The sequence below is a fragment of the Megalobrama amblycephala genome, linkage group LG24 (assembly GCF_018812025.1).
Source record: "Megalobrama amblycephala isolate DHTTF-2021 linkage group LG24, ASM1881202v1, whole genome shotgun sequence".
Taxonomy (NCBI): domain Eukaryota; kingdom Metazoa; phylum Chordata; class Actinopteri; order Cypriniformes; family Xenocyprididae; genus Megalobrama; species Megalobrama amblycephala.
The window spans coordinates 21,211,772-21,229,668 of record NC_063067.1 but is presented as its reverse complement, the minus strand read 5'-3'; the positions used below and the strand labels follow the sequence as shown (position 1 = coordinate 21,229,668).

At 38.4% G+C, this 17,897-nt stretch overlaps 1 protein-coding gene across 9 annotated transcripts in view; it reads left to right on the top strand.

The window, feature by feature from the left end:
• agrn (agrin) overlaps positions 1–17,897 on the top strand; it is a 282,408-nt gene that overhangs the window by 182,653 nt on the left and 81,858 nt on the right. For 8 of the 9 annotated variants that reach the window (XM_048178732.1, XM_048178735.1, XM_048178734.1 and 5 more), the window contains 2 exons: positions 7,637–7,858; positions 17,169–17,369. In XM_048178732.1, coding sequence (XP_048034689.1) covers positions 7,637–7,858; positions 17,169–17,369 — 423 coding nt within the window. The remainder of the gene's footprint in view (positions 1–7,636; positions 7,859–17,168; positions 17,370–17,897) is intronic. The other variant, XM_048178733.1, reaches the window with a different exon arrangement.

The following is a 17,897-nucleotide window of genomic DNA, read 5'->3' as shown; positions in this document are numbered from 1 at the left end:
AACGGCACAAACTTTGATTATTTTTATTTTTTTAATTTTCGAAAAAAACGAAACAATAACAAGTTAAGCACCCATTGAACTTTGGAGGGCCTAGTGAGATGTGCGTAATGAATCCAATTAGAAGAGTAGATTGAAGAGCCAGAGTAGTTTGATTATAATTAGCATGAACCTTTGCACCTCGCTGTGTGAAGAAGGGTTGTATCTGGGTCGCTGTTGTAAGTTGGAAAGCCCTCATCGGTTTCTGTTGTGTGTGTGTTTGTTAGCAGGCTCTTTGTAGAACATGCTTCTGTAATGCACGTCTGCCTTCCCCCTCGTTTCCCCCCATTCCTTCATCCTCCTCTGCGTCTCTTTTCTTCTCTGTTCAGAGAGCTATGTCTGCCTGTGTGACGCCTTTCTGCTGAAGGGATCCATGGATCCCTCTTGCTCTGCGCTCAGTTTTCAGCCTCATGTACCATTCAAACTGAATTATGAATGTCTTCAAAATTCCAGTTCAATTCCTGAATTTGAATTGAGGTAGCAAACTGGGTGCACAATTCTTATTAGAATTTAAAGGAGTAGAATCTAAATTAAATTAAATATTAAAGATTTTGCATTAAGATTGTATTATATTATATTATATTATATTATATTATTTTATTTTAATATATAATATATTATATTATATAAAATGTCTAATTCTATGGGCCATGGTGTAGGAGCACTTTATTTCTAACAATACCCTTATTTACCGCAGATTTTGATTTCAATATTTATAAATATTATTTATGAATCATTTTAATTATATACATTTATATATATATTTATAGAAATATAATCAGTCATAATTATATATTTTTATGTTCAGAATTAGTCAATTATTAGCTATTATAGTGAAAATGAATGATAATTTGTTTGTTGAATTCCTTTGAATTGCAATTAAGTAAATTTCACTTCCTGTTCAAATTTCAATTCAATATCCTTTGTGATTCAATTCAAATTCACACTCATAAATTGAAAGCCAGTTCCTGTAATCAGAATTTCGCCATCCCTGTCTGTTTTCAATGTGTCCAACATGAGATAGCGAGCTTATGTTGTTTATATGGTTCATTTTGTCCTCCCTTCTCTATCTTTTTTTCTTTTTCCTCTCTCTCTTCTGCTCTTCTCTCTTGTCCAGTTTCACGGTGTCTCACCTCATCCGTTTCCTCCCTTGTGGTGCAGGGAGGGCAACAGAATTAGTTCCTTGGTTAAATTCTTAATGCGTGGGGAGAAAGAAAGTTTCTACGCCCTTGAAGCCATTGTTTGGTGATAAGTACTCCTTCAGAAACCAAACACCGCCTCTAGGGGGATTTCTGCTTGTGTCATGCTAATATTTTCTTCTCTCCCTTTTCCTTGCACCTTCTCCTACACACTTATAAATGTTTCCCCTCAAGCTGAAGGGGAAGGTAGGGAACGAAAGAGAGAAAGACTGAACCGAGGGGAACGTGGCGGGGGAAGTCGTTGCTCTGATATGCAGACGCACGAGAAGTGAGACACGCACAGCTTGCCGAAACTTGCAAACTCCTCTCATATTGGCAAGATGCGAGGGAGCGGAGAGATGTAGGAGACGCTCATGCGACCGTTTGTATCACGATTCTTGCACACCCTGTAATCCCGATACGAGGGATGGAGATCTCCATATGCATGAGCTTGCATACAGCAGATCGTAGGAATAATTCTCGGCGTTCACACCATGCTAAACTCACTAACTAAGCTTACCGGCCCCCCTGTAGTGTGTGTTGGCTGACTGTCTGCGCTCTGACAACTCTGCAAACCAAGTTAAAGAAATCTACATTGGCTCAAAAGAGCTGCTCTTTAAATAGCATGTAACGGATTGCGAGATTTCGAGTGGGTGTGTCCCTTGGGTGGGCAACGTGTCAGGTTAAAGCATGTAGGGAAGCTCTCAATAGAGGAGATGCCTCATACTCTGCCTGTGCTAATAGTCCTTGACATCGTGTTTCAGTGGCAATAGTAATTAAACGCTACCAGAACAAACTTATAATACAAAATTGCAGTGGGGATGTAGAGCAGCACATCACACATATTATATAACACCTCACAGAACCGCCAGGGTCGGAGTTGCGTAGAGATTCTCGGACCCGATCACGGCAATTACTCAGCTCTTCCGAGTTCCGCTAGTTTTTCACACCATCTCATTATTAGGCCAGTTTTTCCACACACACTTTCGCGCAGGCTCCTAATTAACGTACTTCGCCACTTTTCAGCATCGCTTTCTTTTCACTTACGCAGCTTTCCTTTCTTTTACATGCGTTAACCTCTGAAAAAACTTCAAATGCATCCGTTTCTACGTGCATCGCGTCCCAGTGGCAGTCCCTTCGAAGCATATGGCTGTCATCCAGCTTACAGCTGGAGTCCTTGAAGACTGGCACTGCAGCACAGGCCTCAGGGATGGCAGCCCACTATTTCAAAGAGGCTCCGAAAGGGCTCATTTTTTACTGAGAGAATATGCAAGCCATCTCAATAACCAAAGCCAGGCTGCTGGAAGTTTTTTAAACCAAGTATGTAATCGTGGCTGCATGTACCATTATTTCTCAGAGAACTTTCTCTTCCTTGACTTATTAAATCTGCAAGATTTTTTTCCATCCCCTAGAGACGAAAAACTGAAAATGAGAAACAGAGTGAACGTTTCTTTTCATATCATCTTTTTCGTATTCTTTTTTTTTTTTATTTTTAGGGAGAGAGATTCTTTCATCTTTGTAAGGAAACAAAGCGTGGCTTGGGACAAAGCATTATCGAAGGCTGCGGTTCGGGTTTTAGGATCCGTGCCTTGGGAAACGGGTCATTGAAGCGTTTTGAAGGCCATGAGGGCTTTACTGATAGGCCTGATCTCATCGTCCTCCAGCCGGGTGCTTAGAAGGCACAGATGGAGAGGCGCTGAGAACAGAAATCTGGAGGAAAAGCCCGCTTTCAAGGCCTGCGAAATTAGGCACCGATCCACTGTTTACACAGTTACGTGCCAGTTCAAGCCGTATTTTAAGCTCTCTTTCTCAGCAGAGAAATCAATAGCCGGAAATGATCTCTTAGAGGAGCTTGTACTGTAGGACACTTTTAGATTGGCACAGGAACACAGTCATCAGAAAGGTAACCTGCTTACTTCCAACTTCTGTTTTTATTTTCATTGGCTCGACCGAGCAGTTACAGTGGGTACATGTGTGGGTTTAAAAGAGGTGTGTGTGCGCGGCACCGCTTGATTTCTGCCATGAAGAACGTGCTTTGGAGTACTAATCATGGTCTTTTGATGCACGCTGTGCTTCATGTGTGTTTGATATGCACTTCTCTTTGGTTGCTGCTCTTCAGATGTGGGGTGGGATTATAGGTGGGCGCCAGGAAGAGGTTAGAGGAGGGTTACGTTCAAATCTCTCCCCCCAGCCTCTTGCAGTTCACTAAAGCCTCGAAACTGTCTGGGCGTCTCACTCCTGCTAGTAAAATTTAAGGCGCAGGCTAAGTCTTTAGCTCTGTTTGCTGTTGCTAAACCTAGTGAGCTGCCTTCTGTCTAGTCAGCTAGCTTCCAAGACAGCATCCTAACCACCATGGAATCTCATTAGTAACCAATTTGGAACACTCTGTGCGGTGTGCACCACAACAATAGCACTACACACAACAGTTTCAGTAGGGTTTAATGTTAGCATGCTGCTAAGCTAACACTAACACTCTAAAATAGTAGATTGTAACAAAATGTTATTGATATTTTTCAGTATTGAATGACATTTTAAGTTTATTAATGTTTCTCCTGCTTCATCCGCAATCTTGAATTTGGTTTTTCACTGAACTCGTCGCAATGCATGCTAGGATTGGCTCCTTTTGAATTTGACTGAAACTAGCTGTCTTAAGCCTGGAACACACCAAGCCAACGCCGACGAACTAGTGGCGACTAAAGCAGACTGTGGGGTTGGCTCACGTCGGCAACGTCTGGGTGCAAAGTTGCCCTGACACACCAAACCGACACTCGAAACTTAACGGTCAAGTAGCACGTCCGTTCTGCGCCTGCGTAAGAAGAAATGCCTTTCCATACCAGCAGGTGGCAGTAGCTGAACAACCAATCAGAATGATCAGATGGCTCGACTGGCCGACGAGCTCCGATGCCGATTCAACTGTGTCGGAGCTCGTCAGTCAGTCGGGCCATCTGAACATTCCTAAAAAAAGCAGACGAGGACCAACTTCAGCCGACGGTGCGGAACACACTGAGAAAACTTAGTCAGCTGATGAACAAAAACTTCCAGACGGCCGACCGCCGGCTTGGTGAGTTCCTGCCTTTATAAGGTAGCTTAGTCAAGTTGTGTTTTGGAACAACTTTTGCATCCTCTCCAATATGCATTTGGGAACATAACAATCTTGAACATCTTCCTAAACTTGTAATTAGAGGTGCTTATAAACCAGCTGTTGTCCATAAAAAAGAAGTTCCCTGCTGTTTTCCTCCCAAAAAAGCTTGAGGCTTTAACATTTGGGGGGAAAAAATGAAGAAATTAAGACAGCCATAAATTTTAGCATTGTAATTTTAAAGTTGTACTATAAAATAAAATATTTTTAAACACTCATTTTACAGATAATTATTACAATTGTACGGTTTCTTTTGTTTTAATATTTGTGTTCAGTAATAAAAAAAAAACTATTATAATTATCATTATCATTATATAACTATAACATTATTGTTATTATTATAGTCATATATTGTTTTGTGCAGCCCTACAAAAAGCACACCAAACCTGGATCTTTAAAAAAAACAAAAAAACAAAAAAACTATACACCCTAACTAGCATGCTTAAAAAATGTTGCCTTTATAAGCAACTAACTGTTAACTAAACAGAAGCAACTCTCTTCTCCCTTGTAGATGCTCAAAATAACATTAATTTTATTTCTCATTATTTTGTCCATATTTGTTCCTATCTTATTGGAAAAGACTGTTATTTTTATGGAGAGGGATGTATTTGATTTATCTGAAGGCGTTATGATAGCTGTTTGTGTGCGATATTAAATGTATCTGAGTGTCTGTAATATTAGGAACGATAGCATCTAATCCAGGAATAAATTACTGCGGTGAAAGCACCGTATGCAGCACAGGTAGGGGGTGTGTGCACACACACATTCCTAAAACATACACTGAAGATGGAGGGGTTCTCATTTATATGTACACACATCCAAAGACACAATCACAAACAAACAGACAAAAACATGTAATCTTCTACATACACACTCACATACGCCAAACAGAATGCACCTGCAAACATTTGCCGTCACCCTGTCATTTTACCTCTCACACAATACTGAGTGAGCCTGAAGGGCTGCCCTTTATTTTGACATGTCTTTAATCTTAGTGTGAAAGTGCAAACACATCACGTTTACTCTTCTAGCCTTTCTCAACTCTCCACTATGAAGCCCAAGCATACAAATGTGCAACACAGAACAGCTTATCTAAAAATTTTAAATTGTGCAACATTTACTCACCCTCATGTCATGCCAAATCTGTATGGCTTTATGTAGAACACACACACACACACACACACACACACACACACACACACAAAAAGATTTTAGGCAGGATCTTCACATTGTTCTTTTCTATACAATATAAGCTGTCAAACTCCATTGTATGGAAAAGTGCAGTGTGAACATTCTGCTTAACATCTCCTTTTATTTTTACAAATGTTTGGAATGAAATGAGGATACATTATTTTTACAGATTCCCCCCCAGAAACCTCCTCCATCCTCTCTGTGCATTAATTTTTTACCTGTTTTTATAAAACTTCCTCCTGATTGGGTGAAATGAGGCCTTATTTTGGTGACGAAAGGTTCTTCTCTAGAGGGTGGTGAGCTGTGCTGGTTCACTGCTGACCCACTTCTTTCTCATTCTCCTTGTTCTCTTTCCCTCTGTGTTCACATCAGAAACAGGGCTTGTGCTCTGTCCCACTGTCCCTTGGCCCTCTGTCTGCTAACTGCAGCAGTTAATGAACTTACTGTGGAACTACTGTGGCACCGCTGAGAGTCCCAGCTACTCTCTTTCATGTTCATATTTCATATCTGTGCTGTAGCCCAGTGCACTGAATTATTTACTAGAGCGCTCCCTTTTCTAGGATGATGCTTTGTGTTTTACTTGTCTGTCTATTAAAAAAAAAAATCTGTCTGTAGTTGAGGGAGGCTTGGTTAGTGGTGCATGAAATGAGATGTGAGTAGTTAGTGTTCTGATTGGATGCCCTAATAGGCTGCATGTTTACAGCTGCACCTTGCAGAATGTGTATCTGTTTAGCAAGCGGTTCGTCGAATAGTTTCTCAGACCATCATGCCTTATTGGCAGAAAAATTTTTTTTCTTTTTGTGTCTGAAACTTTGAAGAGAATCAAATATTTCTTCTAAATCATAGATCACATACACACTGCAGTTGTTATGGGTGTGAAAATGGCAATTAAATACAGGAGCAAATCTATTAAGTTATTGTACCATGTGTGAACAGTATACTGGAGTCACACCGGATCCTGCAATGTTTGATACAGAGATAATCATTGCAATATTTTGGTGTCTTTCAGGTGTAATTGAGAAATCATATGTCACATACACACTGCAGTGAAAACCTAATTTAAATGCAGAAGCGAATCCATTAAGTTATTGTATCGTTTGTGAATTGAAAACTACAGTGTCTCTCCGGATCCTGATATGTTTGATATAGAGATAATCTTGGAAATATTTTGGTGTCTCTCAGGTGTAATGGAGGAATCATTTATCACATACACATTGCAGTTGTTATGGGTGTGAAAATGGCAATTAAATACAGGAGCAAATCTATTAAGTTATTGTACCATGTGTGAACAGTATACTGGAGTCACACTGGATCCTGCAGTGTTTGATACAGAGATAATCATTGCAATATTTTGGTGTCTTTCAGGTGTAATTGAGAAATCATATGTCACATACACACTGCAGTGGTTATGGGTGTGAAAACCTAATTTAAATGCAGAAGCGAATCCATTAAGTTATTGTATCGTTTGTGAATTGAAAACTAGAGTCACTCCGGATCCTGATATGTTTGAAATAGAGATAATCTTGGAAATATTTTGGTGTCTCTCAGGTATAATGGAGGAATCATTTATCACATACACACTGTGATGGTTATGGGTGTGAAAACCTCATTTAAATGTAGAATCAAATCCATTAAGTTATTGTATCGTGTGTGAATTGAAAACTAGAGTCACTCCGGATCCTGAAATGTTTGATATAGAGATAATCTTGGAAATATTTTGGTGTCTCTCATTTATCACATACACACTGCAGTAATTATAGGTGTGAAACCCTAATTTAAATGCAGAAGCAAATCCATTAAGTTTTTTTTTTATAGTGTGTGTGAATTGAAAATGATCTTGAAATGTTTGATATAGAGATAATCATAGCAACATTTTGGTGTCTCATGGGTGTACATACTGTAGTAAACATGGATGTTGACAGTTTAACTGTAGGATCCGATTGTCGTCAAACAGAGTGTGTACAGAATCCAGATTAAGCACTAACAAGTGGAGTGACTTTTGGATTTAGCTCCCTTTACTTTCCCCTCTTCCTTGTCTTTCTCTTCTTCCACTAAGTTGAATGATAACTTGTTTCTCTGCTTTTTGGGGCAGATCTTAACCTGGAGAGCCCCTGCCTGAAGAAGACCTGTGAGTTTGGAGCCGTGTGCGTGGTGAAGAACAGCGAGCCAGTGTGTGAATGCTCAGATGCGTGTTCGCAGGACCAAGACCCTGTTTGCGGCAGCGATGGGCACACTTACAGCAACTCATGTCAAATGAAGGCCATGGGATGCGCCCTTCAGAAACAGATACAGATGCAACACAAAGGACCATGTGGTGAGTCCACACACACATTGATGCCACTCACTCCCTCACTGCCTTTCATCCTCGTCCATCCCCTGCACTTAAGCACTCCACTGATATTTCAAGAGAGGACTGTAATTTTCCTCCTCCGCAACCTTTTTTTGAAACGATGCACTTAAGTTAGAATTAAAGAGGGCAGCATCCTTCACAGTAATTGTTTGCATGAGTCATGGGTTTTTTGTCTGGCTTTTGTAAGCACGCTCCAGATAAGTCTGCACAGAGGCCCGCTCGCCCTCCAAACAAACGCATGTTCATGTGTGTTCTTCACAAAAGGCTTGGAAATCATTTTCGATGGCTGTCTTTGTGCGTTCGCTTGGGAGGGGAATATTAAGTGGACTTTTTCTGCTAAACTTTTACAACCATTTGTTAAGCCTGTCTTTTTCACTGTTTGGCTTAAGTTTAGAGAGAATGAGCTGGAGCCATTGTGTCGACATTTAAAAGAAGTGTCATGCGTTTGCAGTTAATACATGCATGTGTATTAGCTGTGCCTCCAGTGAAGAGCTTGAAATGGATGCCGGGGGTCATTTGGGAGCAGTAGGATTCATCTCAGAAGAGATCGCTACAGGCCACGGTTGCTTCTTTATTGCAACGCCGCCCATCATGCTGTATATGTTGCCAGACAGTAAAAGACATATGAGAGTGATATCTCTCTCCTCACAGGCTTCTGGAACATCAGCTTAACTACCCACAGAGATTTAACCCAACAGAAACAGGTTTGGGTGGGGCCAAGCATGTCTGTTTTCATATATACTAGATGAAGACTTAAAACTGATGATTCAGCACTTGAAAGAGAGGATTTTAGAAATGCTTTAGCTTGATGGAATTGATTTGCGAACTCAAGCCTGATGTTCTATTTGTCCTCAGGTAATAATAGGCTCAATGCAGACCTGCCAACATGTACGCATTTTGCGTACCAGGTACGCATTTTGACCTCAAAGTACGCTGGTACGATTTGTCACTCTATACTACGCAAAAACCCGGTGAATCCTCTGTGCACGACTAGTACTCAAATCCAGAAAAAGAGTTCGACCACTCAGCGCTGGGTTCATTTCCTCAAATAGCAAGCGGGGATGATTGACAAATGCGTACGGCCTATCAATAAAAAGAGACTGCAAATCGACAGCAACACAAAATCCCGCTCAACCCCTCCTTCCACTCCCGCCGTCTCAGTGACTGAATTCTCAAGCGAGGACAGTACAGCAGTCACGGTAATGTTACTTCTAACTCCTTAAGGTAAACGGATATAAAATGCTCAAGTAATGTTGAACAACAAATCTAAATAAAATTGAAATGGCTGATTATGAAAATGTTGTGATGTGTGACTGACTGACAAGCGCTAGTCTGGAGAAACGCGTTTATTTATTTATTCTCAGTATAGCCTACATGTGTTGCGTTATTGTGTTAATACTAACTAAAGTACCTTTATGTTACATAGCCTACTTATTTTGTATGAAAACTAGCACATTAGTTACTTATCCATTTAAAATGACCGTTGTCTCAGTGCTGCGCGAGCTCTCATAAACACAAACGCGCGCGCACACAGAGAGGTAAAATGAAAGTTGCCGTGTTTGGTTTAAAATTTGTTCTTGCTTGTTTTTTTTTGTTTGTTTTTTTTGGCAGAAAAGATTTTTAATTATCCACCCGTGTTTTTAAGATTAGGTAAATGACGGACGCTTTAGTTAACACAACCCCTCGTTATATGACTAACTTCTTGATATTCTTGAATACTCGATTCGTTTTGCTCTTATTGGTCTTTTCTATTCATTGTCAACTGTTTTCTATAAATATGTTTGTATTGGCTAACCTTTATTCAGCGAATGTTTGTCTTTTGTATAATTCAAAGACAGCACGCTACAAATAGAAACCCTTTTTTTTCTGTGGGATTTAGTATCATATTTGGATATTGGAATAATAAATTAAGTATTTTAAATGAATCACATGTAAACTCAATGTTTACTATTTTCTAAGGGTTTCTTAATTGTAGACTAGTTTTCCTTACAAAACCTGTAAACGACTCAACTGTCAGGTTAGTTGTATGTAAATATAGCCTTCTTGAAATTGCAAACAAAATTTTTTAGTCCATATTAAATATATGAATGCGATTCACTTGCGGTTGTCAGTTTGTATAAGAACACATTATGCAATGCAAGATTTATCATGAATTAAAACAATGCTTTTGAGCAGGTGTAGTAAAATTTGTAATTGTGTCAAATTAAAAAAACAACAGTCAAAATTAGATTAACGAAGATGGGTGTGTGTGCTTTGTGTATTGTATTCTCAAAAATGTAAAAAAAAATACCCCCCCCCCCCCCCCCAAAAAAAAAAACAAAACAAAACAAAAAAAACAACCTGTGCCCCGTCCTGTCACACTGGTACTCGAAAAAATTTTCCAAGGTTGGCAGGTCTGTCAATGTAATAATAGGCTTCCCAGAATCATAGACAACCTGGAAATAAAAGGTAGGGGTGTAACGATACGCTCAGGTCACGATACGGTATGTATCTCGATACAGAGTTCACGATACGATACGTATCACGATATTTTGAACAAAATGAAACTGAAATTCAAACAAGATTTATTAAAAAAACATGAACAAATTTCAATAATTTTCCTTGTTGTACATACAAGATCACATTTCAATAAAAGAAATAAATATAAAATTTTAATAAAAACCTTCTGTATTCAAATTAACAGTTGAATAGGGCTGTCTGTCACTGAAAAAAAATGTTAAATTTAACACGAACTTAGAATTATGAATAGGGGCCGTTCACATATCGCGTCTAAAAACGCGTGGAAGGCGTGGCCGCACCGCTTCTCCTTCTTTCCAAAGCGCTTGCGCTCCTGTGGCGTCGGTCGTTGCTATGCAACCATGAACTGAGCTCTCCAAGAGGATCAGGATGTTTCTGCAAAGGATAAATGATTTCTAGCCCTTGCATTAGTTTTACTACGAGGTATATTGATGGAGATAAGATATAAAAACCACCATGAACAGCTATGATCAGCTATGATCAGCTGTTCGGCTGAGCTTTTGATGTTTTGTTACGGAAAGGCCATAGCTGATCGGTTGATTCTTGTCACACGACCTGCGGTGCGCTTGCGGCATTCTGAGAAGTTGAGAATTGCATGCGCGTCGCGACCGCGTTGATCCCATTATGAGCGCGCCTGCCGCCCGGCTACATTTGAAAATAATAACTGACTTGCACGCGGAAAAGACGCAATATGTGAACGGCCCCTAACTTAAAGCAAAGCATCGCAAGCGTCTTTTGCTTTTCTGTGAGCACAGCTGTTGCTGTGCACTGCGGTGAAAGAAAGCCACGACTTTTCTCACGCGACCATGCAAGAGACTGACATGAGAAACGTTTAAACCTGCTTGCAAGATTCAATGTGTGCCCGCGAAACACTTACTGAACTAGAGAGCTGATTGAGACACGCCATCTACGATAAATCGTTACACCCCTAATACTTATAGTAATTTAAAAATGTGGTAGCATTGGATCTGGACAGGAAGGATAACTCTGGGAGTTGGAAGGGGTGTGTCGCGATTCTGCCTTCTCACATCGCGATACAGGTTCGTGGACCTGCGTATCGCGATTTCGGTTTCATATCGCATATCGTTACAGCCCTAATAAAAGGTAATTTTATGATTTTGAAATACGTAAAAATGCATCAAAGGGTTATTTGATTTCATCCAAAAATGAAAATTCTGTCATTAATTACTCACCCTCATATCGTTGCAAACCCATAAGATTTTCAGAACACAAATTAAGATATTTTTGATGAAATCCGATATGTATACAGTATGACTCGTCCATAGACAGCAATATAATCAACATTTTCAAGGCCCAGAAAGGTACTAAAGACATCGTTAAAACAGTCGACATGACTGCAGTGGTTCAACCTTAGTTTTTTAAAGCGACGAGAATACTTTTTGTGCGCAAAAACGAAACAAAAACTTTATTCAACAATCTCTTCTCTTCCTTACGTTATCCTTACATTATCCTTACGCAGGTGACGCAGTAAGCACAGTGAAGGCTACCGTGTTTACATTCGAATGCCGGCTCATTATTGGCTGATATAAGCTGATCATGTGAGCAGCACGATGCATGCGTGTGATGCTGACGCAGGAGCCGGCCAATAATGAGTTGGCATTCTGACGTAAAAACAGGAAGTGCTGGGCGTAAACAATGTATGAGAATGAGATATTGTTGAATAAAGTTGTTTTGTTTTTGCGCACAAAAAGTATTCTTGTCGCTTCATAAAATTAAGGTTGCAGTCACGTTGACTGTTTTAATGATGTCTTTAGTACCTTTCTGGACCTTGAAAGTGTTGATTATATTGCTGTCTATGGACAAGTCATATACGTGTACCTCTCGGATTTCATCAAAAATATCTTAATTTGTGTTCCGAAGATGAACGAAGATCTTACAGGTGTGGAACGACATGAGGGTGAGCAATTAATGACAGAAATTTCATTTTTGGGTGAACTAACCCATATGCTTTTTATATTGCTTTTTAATAAAAACCATGGATTTATTAGCTGGTCTGGATGGTTGATCAGCTGAACTGTGATGGTGAGATTGGTTTAGACCTGCTAGATCATGTTGGACAAGCGATTTATCGATGATAAACCATCTTTGACCATCTAAAAAACAGCAGTAGTGTTCCATAAACAAGCTTAAACACCTTAAACAGGATTGACCTGGTTGTTCTAGCTGAAATAATCATTGTAGTTTTAAAAATGCACCCATTACAGCATCACAGCAATGTTGACGGGTCCGGACCCTCACTGGAGCAGGTGTCAATGGAAAGGGGCAATAAAGAGCATCTGCAAACAGCTAACCATATGGAAGGAAACATTGTTCATTTAGTTCTGTGTACACAGCCATGCTCTCCACCACAAGTGAATTCTATTATTATAACCGTTAATTATCCGGGCCCATTCAGACCACAGCCTCTGCCTCACTAAGACCCCAGCTGTGTTTGTGTGTATTTGTTCGTGAAAGCTTGTATGTGGGTCGCTGTCGGTAGCAATGCACCCACATGAGTGGGAGTATGATGTACTCGTGGCCAAATTTCATTTCATTTTCTTCACTCCGCATAGAGGGGAGACTCATAAATGCCCTTATCTTTATAGTTCAGGTGCAGTCTGATAGAGATATGACAGACATTGTTTATTATTCTGATTTTTTCCCTCACGTTTGAGTGGCGGCTGACCTTGTCGCGCAGCCACAGGGAAGCGTGCTGTTGTAATGGAGTATTTGATATCTGCCCCTCCGAGAACCAATACGTATATATTTATATGCAAGGAAATGAAAGAACAGCCAACGAGTCAGCAGCAAATAAGCAGTTTTTACTGGTGATTGAAATGTTACTAGCCACAGTTGGGGAATATAGGTTACCTGCAAGACACTGAGCTGGAAGCGGAAGAAAAATCATCAGGCTGTGGAAGGAGTGAGAGGGCAGTAAATAAAAACTAGGAGGAGATGGAGCAGACTAATAGAGCAGGTGCCCTTGCCCAAGCACCAATCGCCAGGGAATTTTTTACGGCTATTCACAAAAAGTGCTGCTCTGTACCTGACATTAACAATGTTCCTTCCTTTCTCCTGGCAAAAGAGAGCAGTTACCGCTCACCTTTAGAGGAATTGTTCACCCAAAAATGAAATTTTTGTCATCATATTCCAAATACAAAAGTTTTTTTTTAAAGAAAATCTTGGCCACACTTTTCAGTATAAAAGACAAAGAGAATTCTGAGCATCTGAATCATTATTCACTGAAAATCATCCATTCTAGCATGTTCATAGGCAGTGTTGGGGATAACGCATTACAAGTAACTGGTTACGTAATCAGATTACTTTTTTCAAGTAACGCATTACTTTTTCAGTTTACAACAAAATATCTAAGTTACTTTTTCAAATAGTAACATAAGTTACTTTTTCACATTTATTGACTGATACTTCTCATGTCCTCATGTTGAGAGAAATAGGGTAAGTGCAGAGGTGTTGTGAGCGCTGTGTAAACATGACGGTTATTGTACTTCTACACTAAATGTGAACATGCATTTACTCATCTCACTTGCACGAAAATATTCAGTATTCCTCAAAATGAATAAAAACAATGAAATGCAATCCTGTAATAATTAAATATATTAAATTACACAAAATATACTTTATGTATTTAATCTCACTTTATTAACCAGGTCTTTGCTGCTGACCTTCAATGATCTAATTCAACCATACTAATAAGCAAAAATTTATTTAGATTTAGAAATAAGAGTGTTGAACTTCCTTCTCCTGTATCCTCCTCTTTTTTAATGCAGAATGGCAGCACATCTGAAAGGTTTGTTTGAGCTGCGCCCCCTACTGTACAGGCGTGAATTTGCATTTCCTTCAAAGGAATGCGGCTGAGGCTTATTCATTTCACTTTTGGTGTGTGAAAGGGCCTTAACATTTGCCAAAAATAGAACTTTTTTTGTTGTTATTAAAAAAAAGCAAGCACACCCCAGATGAGAAAAAGTAATGCAAAAGTAATGTAACATTACTTTGTAATGTAACATTTTGTAGGGAGTAACACAATATTGTAATGTAAAAGTAGCTTTCCCAACATTTTCTTTGTGTTTTATATAAGAAAGAAAGTCATACAGTTATGGAATGATGTGAGGGAGAGTAAATGATGACACTTTTTTTTTTTTCATTTCTGGGCTAGAATGGACAGATTCTCTTGTTTCCCATAAGGCTAAGCTCTGCCCTAAAGGCCTCTGTCTGTACTCGTATCTCGGGTCCAGCTCTGTATGCTGGATCGTTGTTTATATGTAACGGACTGCCGTATCTATTGCTCTCCCCACTGCTGAGGCTGTGAAAGCATGGAAACATGTTGCAACTGATAAAGAAATGCCTTTATCACACATGCTGATAAAGGAGAATACCAGCAGCCACGAGAATGTGATTTATCGGCCTGCATTGGACTGTCACGACGAACCGCTCTTGGGCAGCCACTGGGCAGCATGCTGCAGCTGCTTTTAATAAGTCGGCCGAGCGCGGTCCCTGAGGTTGACTGAGCGCAGATTCTGAGCCGAGGTGAGGTCACTTTATTAATGTGCAATAAACAGGTTGGTAGAAGAAAGACGAGAGATTTATGCATGAGGACCTCTCTCCATTAACACTAAATCAGGTGCTGTTATTACCCCAGCACTAATTGAATGTGATAGCAGTTGCTCTAATGCAATCCCCCAGGTGTAATTGTCATCGGACGTGCTTCCTCCCTTCCAGTTGTTTTACTGATTAATTGAGCTCTTTGAAATTATAGTCAGATATTTAAGAACTAGGGATGTCAATTTAACACATTAACTGTAATTATTAAAAAATAAAAACCTAAATAAACCATTAATCTTGCCCTCTGATTCATACCTGAATTGTGTAATAAGAAAAAATATATAATATTAAAAATTATAACTTCAATTAATAATTGAATTACATATTGCAATTAATTCATAGCAGGATATATAGAATTATATTATGCATATTTTTTAATACATAAGATTATCCAGTCCCACTTTATATTAAGTGGCCTTAACTACTATGTACTTTCATTTAAATTAATGTTTTGATACAATGCACTTATTGTGTACATACATGTTTTTACATTGTACTTATATTTGAAAAACACCTGCATGTAATTACATCTGTAATTAATTCCTGTAATTACATTTATAATTGCACTGTTGACCCATCCCTTACACCTAAGCCCTACCCCAATCCCTATCCCAATTCAATAGCAGAAAAAGTGTTTTGCAATTCAATATGATATTATGATATTATGTACTTACAATATTTTGATGTAAGTACATAGTAGTTAAGGCCACTTAATATAAAGTGGGACCGATTATTCTTTTAAATTTTGTTATTCTAAAATGGTTTCTACAATTTGTATTAATTAAAATATAAGTATTAATAAGAAGTGTAATATATTATAATATATAAAATAATTATATAATATTTAATACAATTGTATTATTAATAATTATTATTATTATACAGAGCATATATATATATATATATATATATATATATATATATATATATATATACACACACACACACACACACACACACACACACACACATGTATATACATATATAATTTGTCACCAAAAAAATTTTGGTTTTACCGAATGACACTTTTTGTTATACTGAATGACAATATTTTCAAACAGTGCTAACAGGCTGATATCTAGCTAGCTAGCTAGTTAGCTAGCAAAAGGACAATCAAACATTTTATATTTAGTACAAGTTTTTAAAATATTACAACATTTTCCATGTTTTATAGTGGTTGTACCGAATGACCTGATGTTTCATGTGTATGATCAAGTGAAAACATGAATTTTTCAGATAGTTTAGAGAGAGTTAGTTGCTTTGCTTCACGACCATGTGGTCCTTTGCAGGTGTCTGAATGATGTCACATACTGTCACATGATATTGACCGCATGACTTGATCCAAAATGGTCTCTTTATATTGGTTACTCCGAATGACATCAATGAAATTCATTTTTCCGGACATTCTTTCTCATAACAAAGCAATGACTTCTACACATAATCTTAATACCATTTTGCACTATGTTGATATACGATGTTATAAAATCATGCCAGAATAAAAAATATATACATTTATTACATTTTAAGATATTTTAATCACAAAGGAAATGGCTGTATTGGTCTTTGGACGGTTAAACTAAATGACCTTTTGACATGTCAAAATCTTTAAAATAACTTTATATGTAGCAAAATATAATTAAAACCTTTTGGATTTAATGAAAGAGATCTAGTTGTACTACCTTACATACTTTGGATGTCATATCTTTGTTTTTTATTATTATTAAGGCCTTTGGAAAAAAAAAAAAAAAATACCCGTCACTTCATAGACCCATATATGCAAACTATTTATATTATATTTAATATAATTACATTTATTAATAATTAACAAGTAATTTAGAATAATATATATTTTGTGATTGTCCGTGTGTATGGGTGTAAATATTGACGTCTGGTCAATTAAATACAATGTCATGTCAAAGGCAATTGAAATTGATGGTGTTATAAGATGCTTTACTGTGACTGCATGTAAACAGAGCAGTGTTGCTCCCATCTGTACAATGGAAGAATGCTTCAGCACAGACTTTGCAGAGATTTTAATAAAGCGGACAGGCGGTCGGGCAGCTGAGGCTGATCCCAGTGAGCGATGGTGTGAATCTGTAGCCTGAATCTCTCCTTTGACGTCACACTTCCTTTTCAGCAGATGAGTCCTGCACCAACTGCTCGTTTGGCGCGATCTGCGATGCTCAGACTGGCCGATGCGTGTGCCCCAAAGGGTGTTTGGAAACACGGCAGCCCGTGTGCGGCAGCGACGGGTTGACATACGACAACGAGTGCAAGCTGAACGTGAAAGCCTGCACTAAGCAGCTGGATCTCAGAGTGGTGGCCCATGGAGAATGCAGTGAGTACACAAAAACGCCAATCAGTTCATCCATCACCTTCATACATGTTCACTCATCAGTCTGCGTCTGCTGCAAAAAATCATTTTCTCTAGTATTTTTGTTCCCGTTTATTCCAGTAAAAAAAAACATCCTTAAAACAAGATCAATTTACTAAATTGTGTAAGATTTCTGCTAATTTATCTTGTTTGTTTATGCATAAATCCCATATTTTAGATTTATGCTTTAAGCAAGAAAAAACTATTTGCTAATTTAATAAGAAAAATAAACTTAATTCAAAATATGCTCTCTCGAAAAAGTCTTAATTTCTTGTGCAGTTTTACTTTTCAAGTGAAATATGTTGTTTTAAATTGTTTAATTATGCTTTACTGGGAAACAAGACAAAATACTGATTAAGAAAATGTTTTGCTGTGCAGTTTTCTTGACAAAACTCAAGAAACTGTTTTAGCACTCTTTCCAAATCATGTTATGCATGATACATGATTTTACATTGATTTTACATAGCTGAACCCCATGTGAATGCAGTTGGA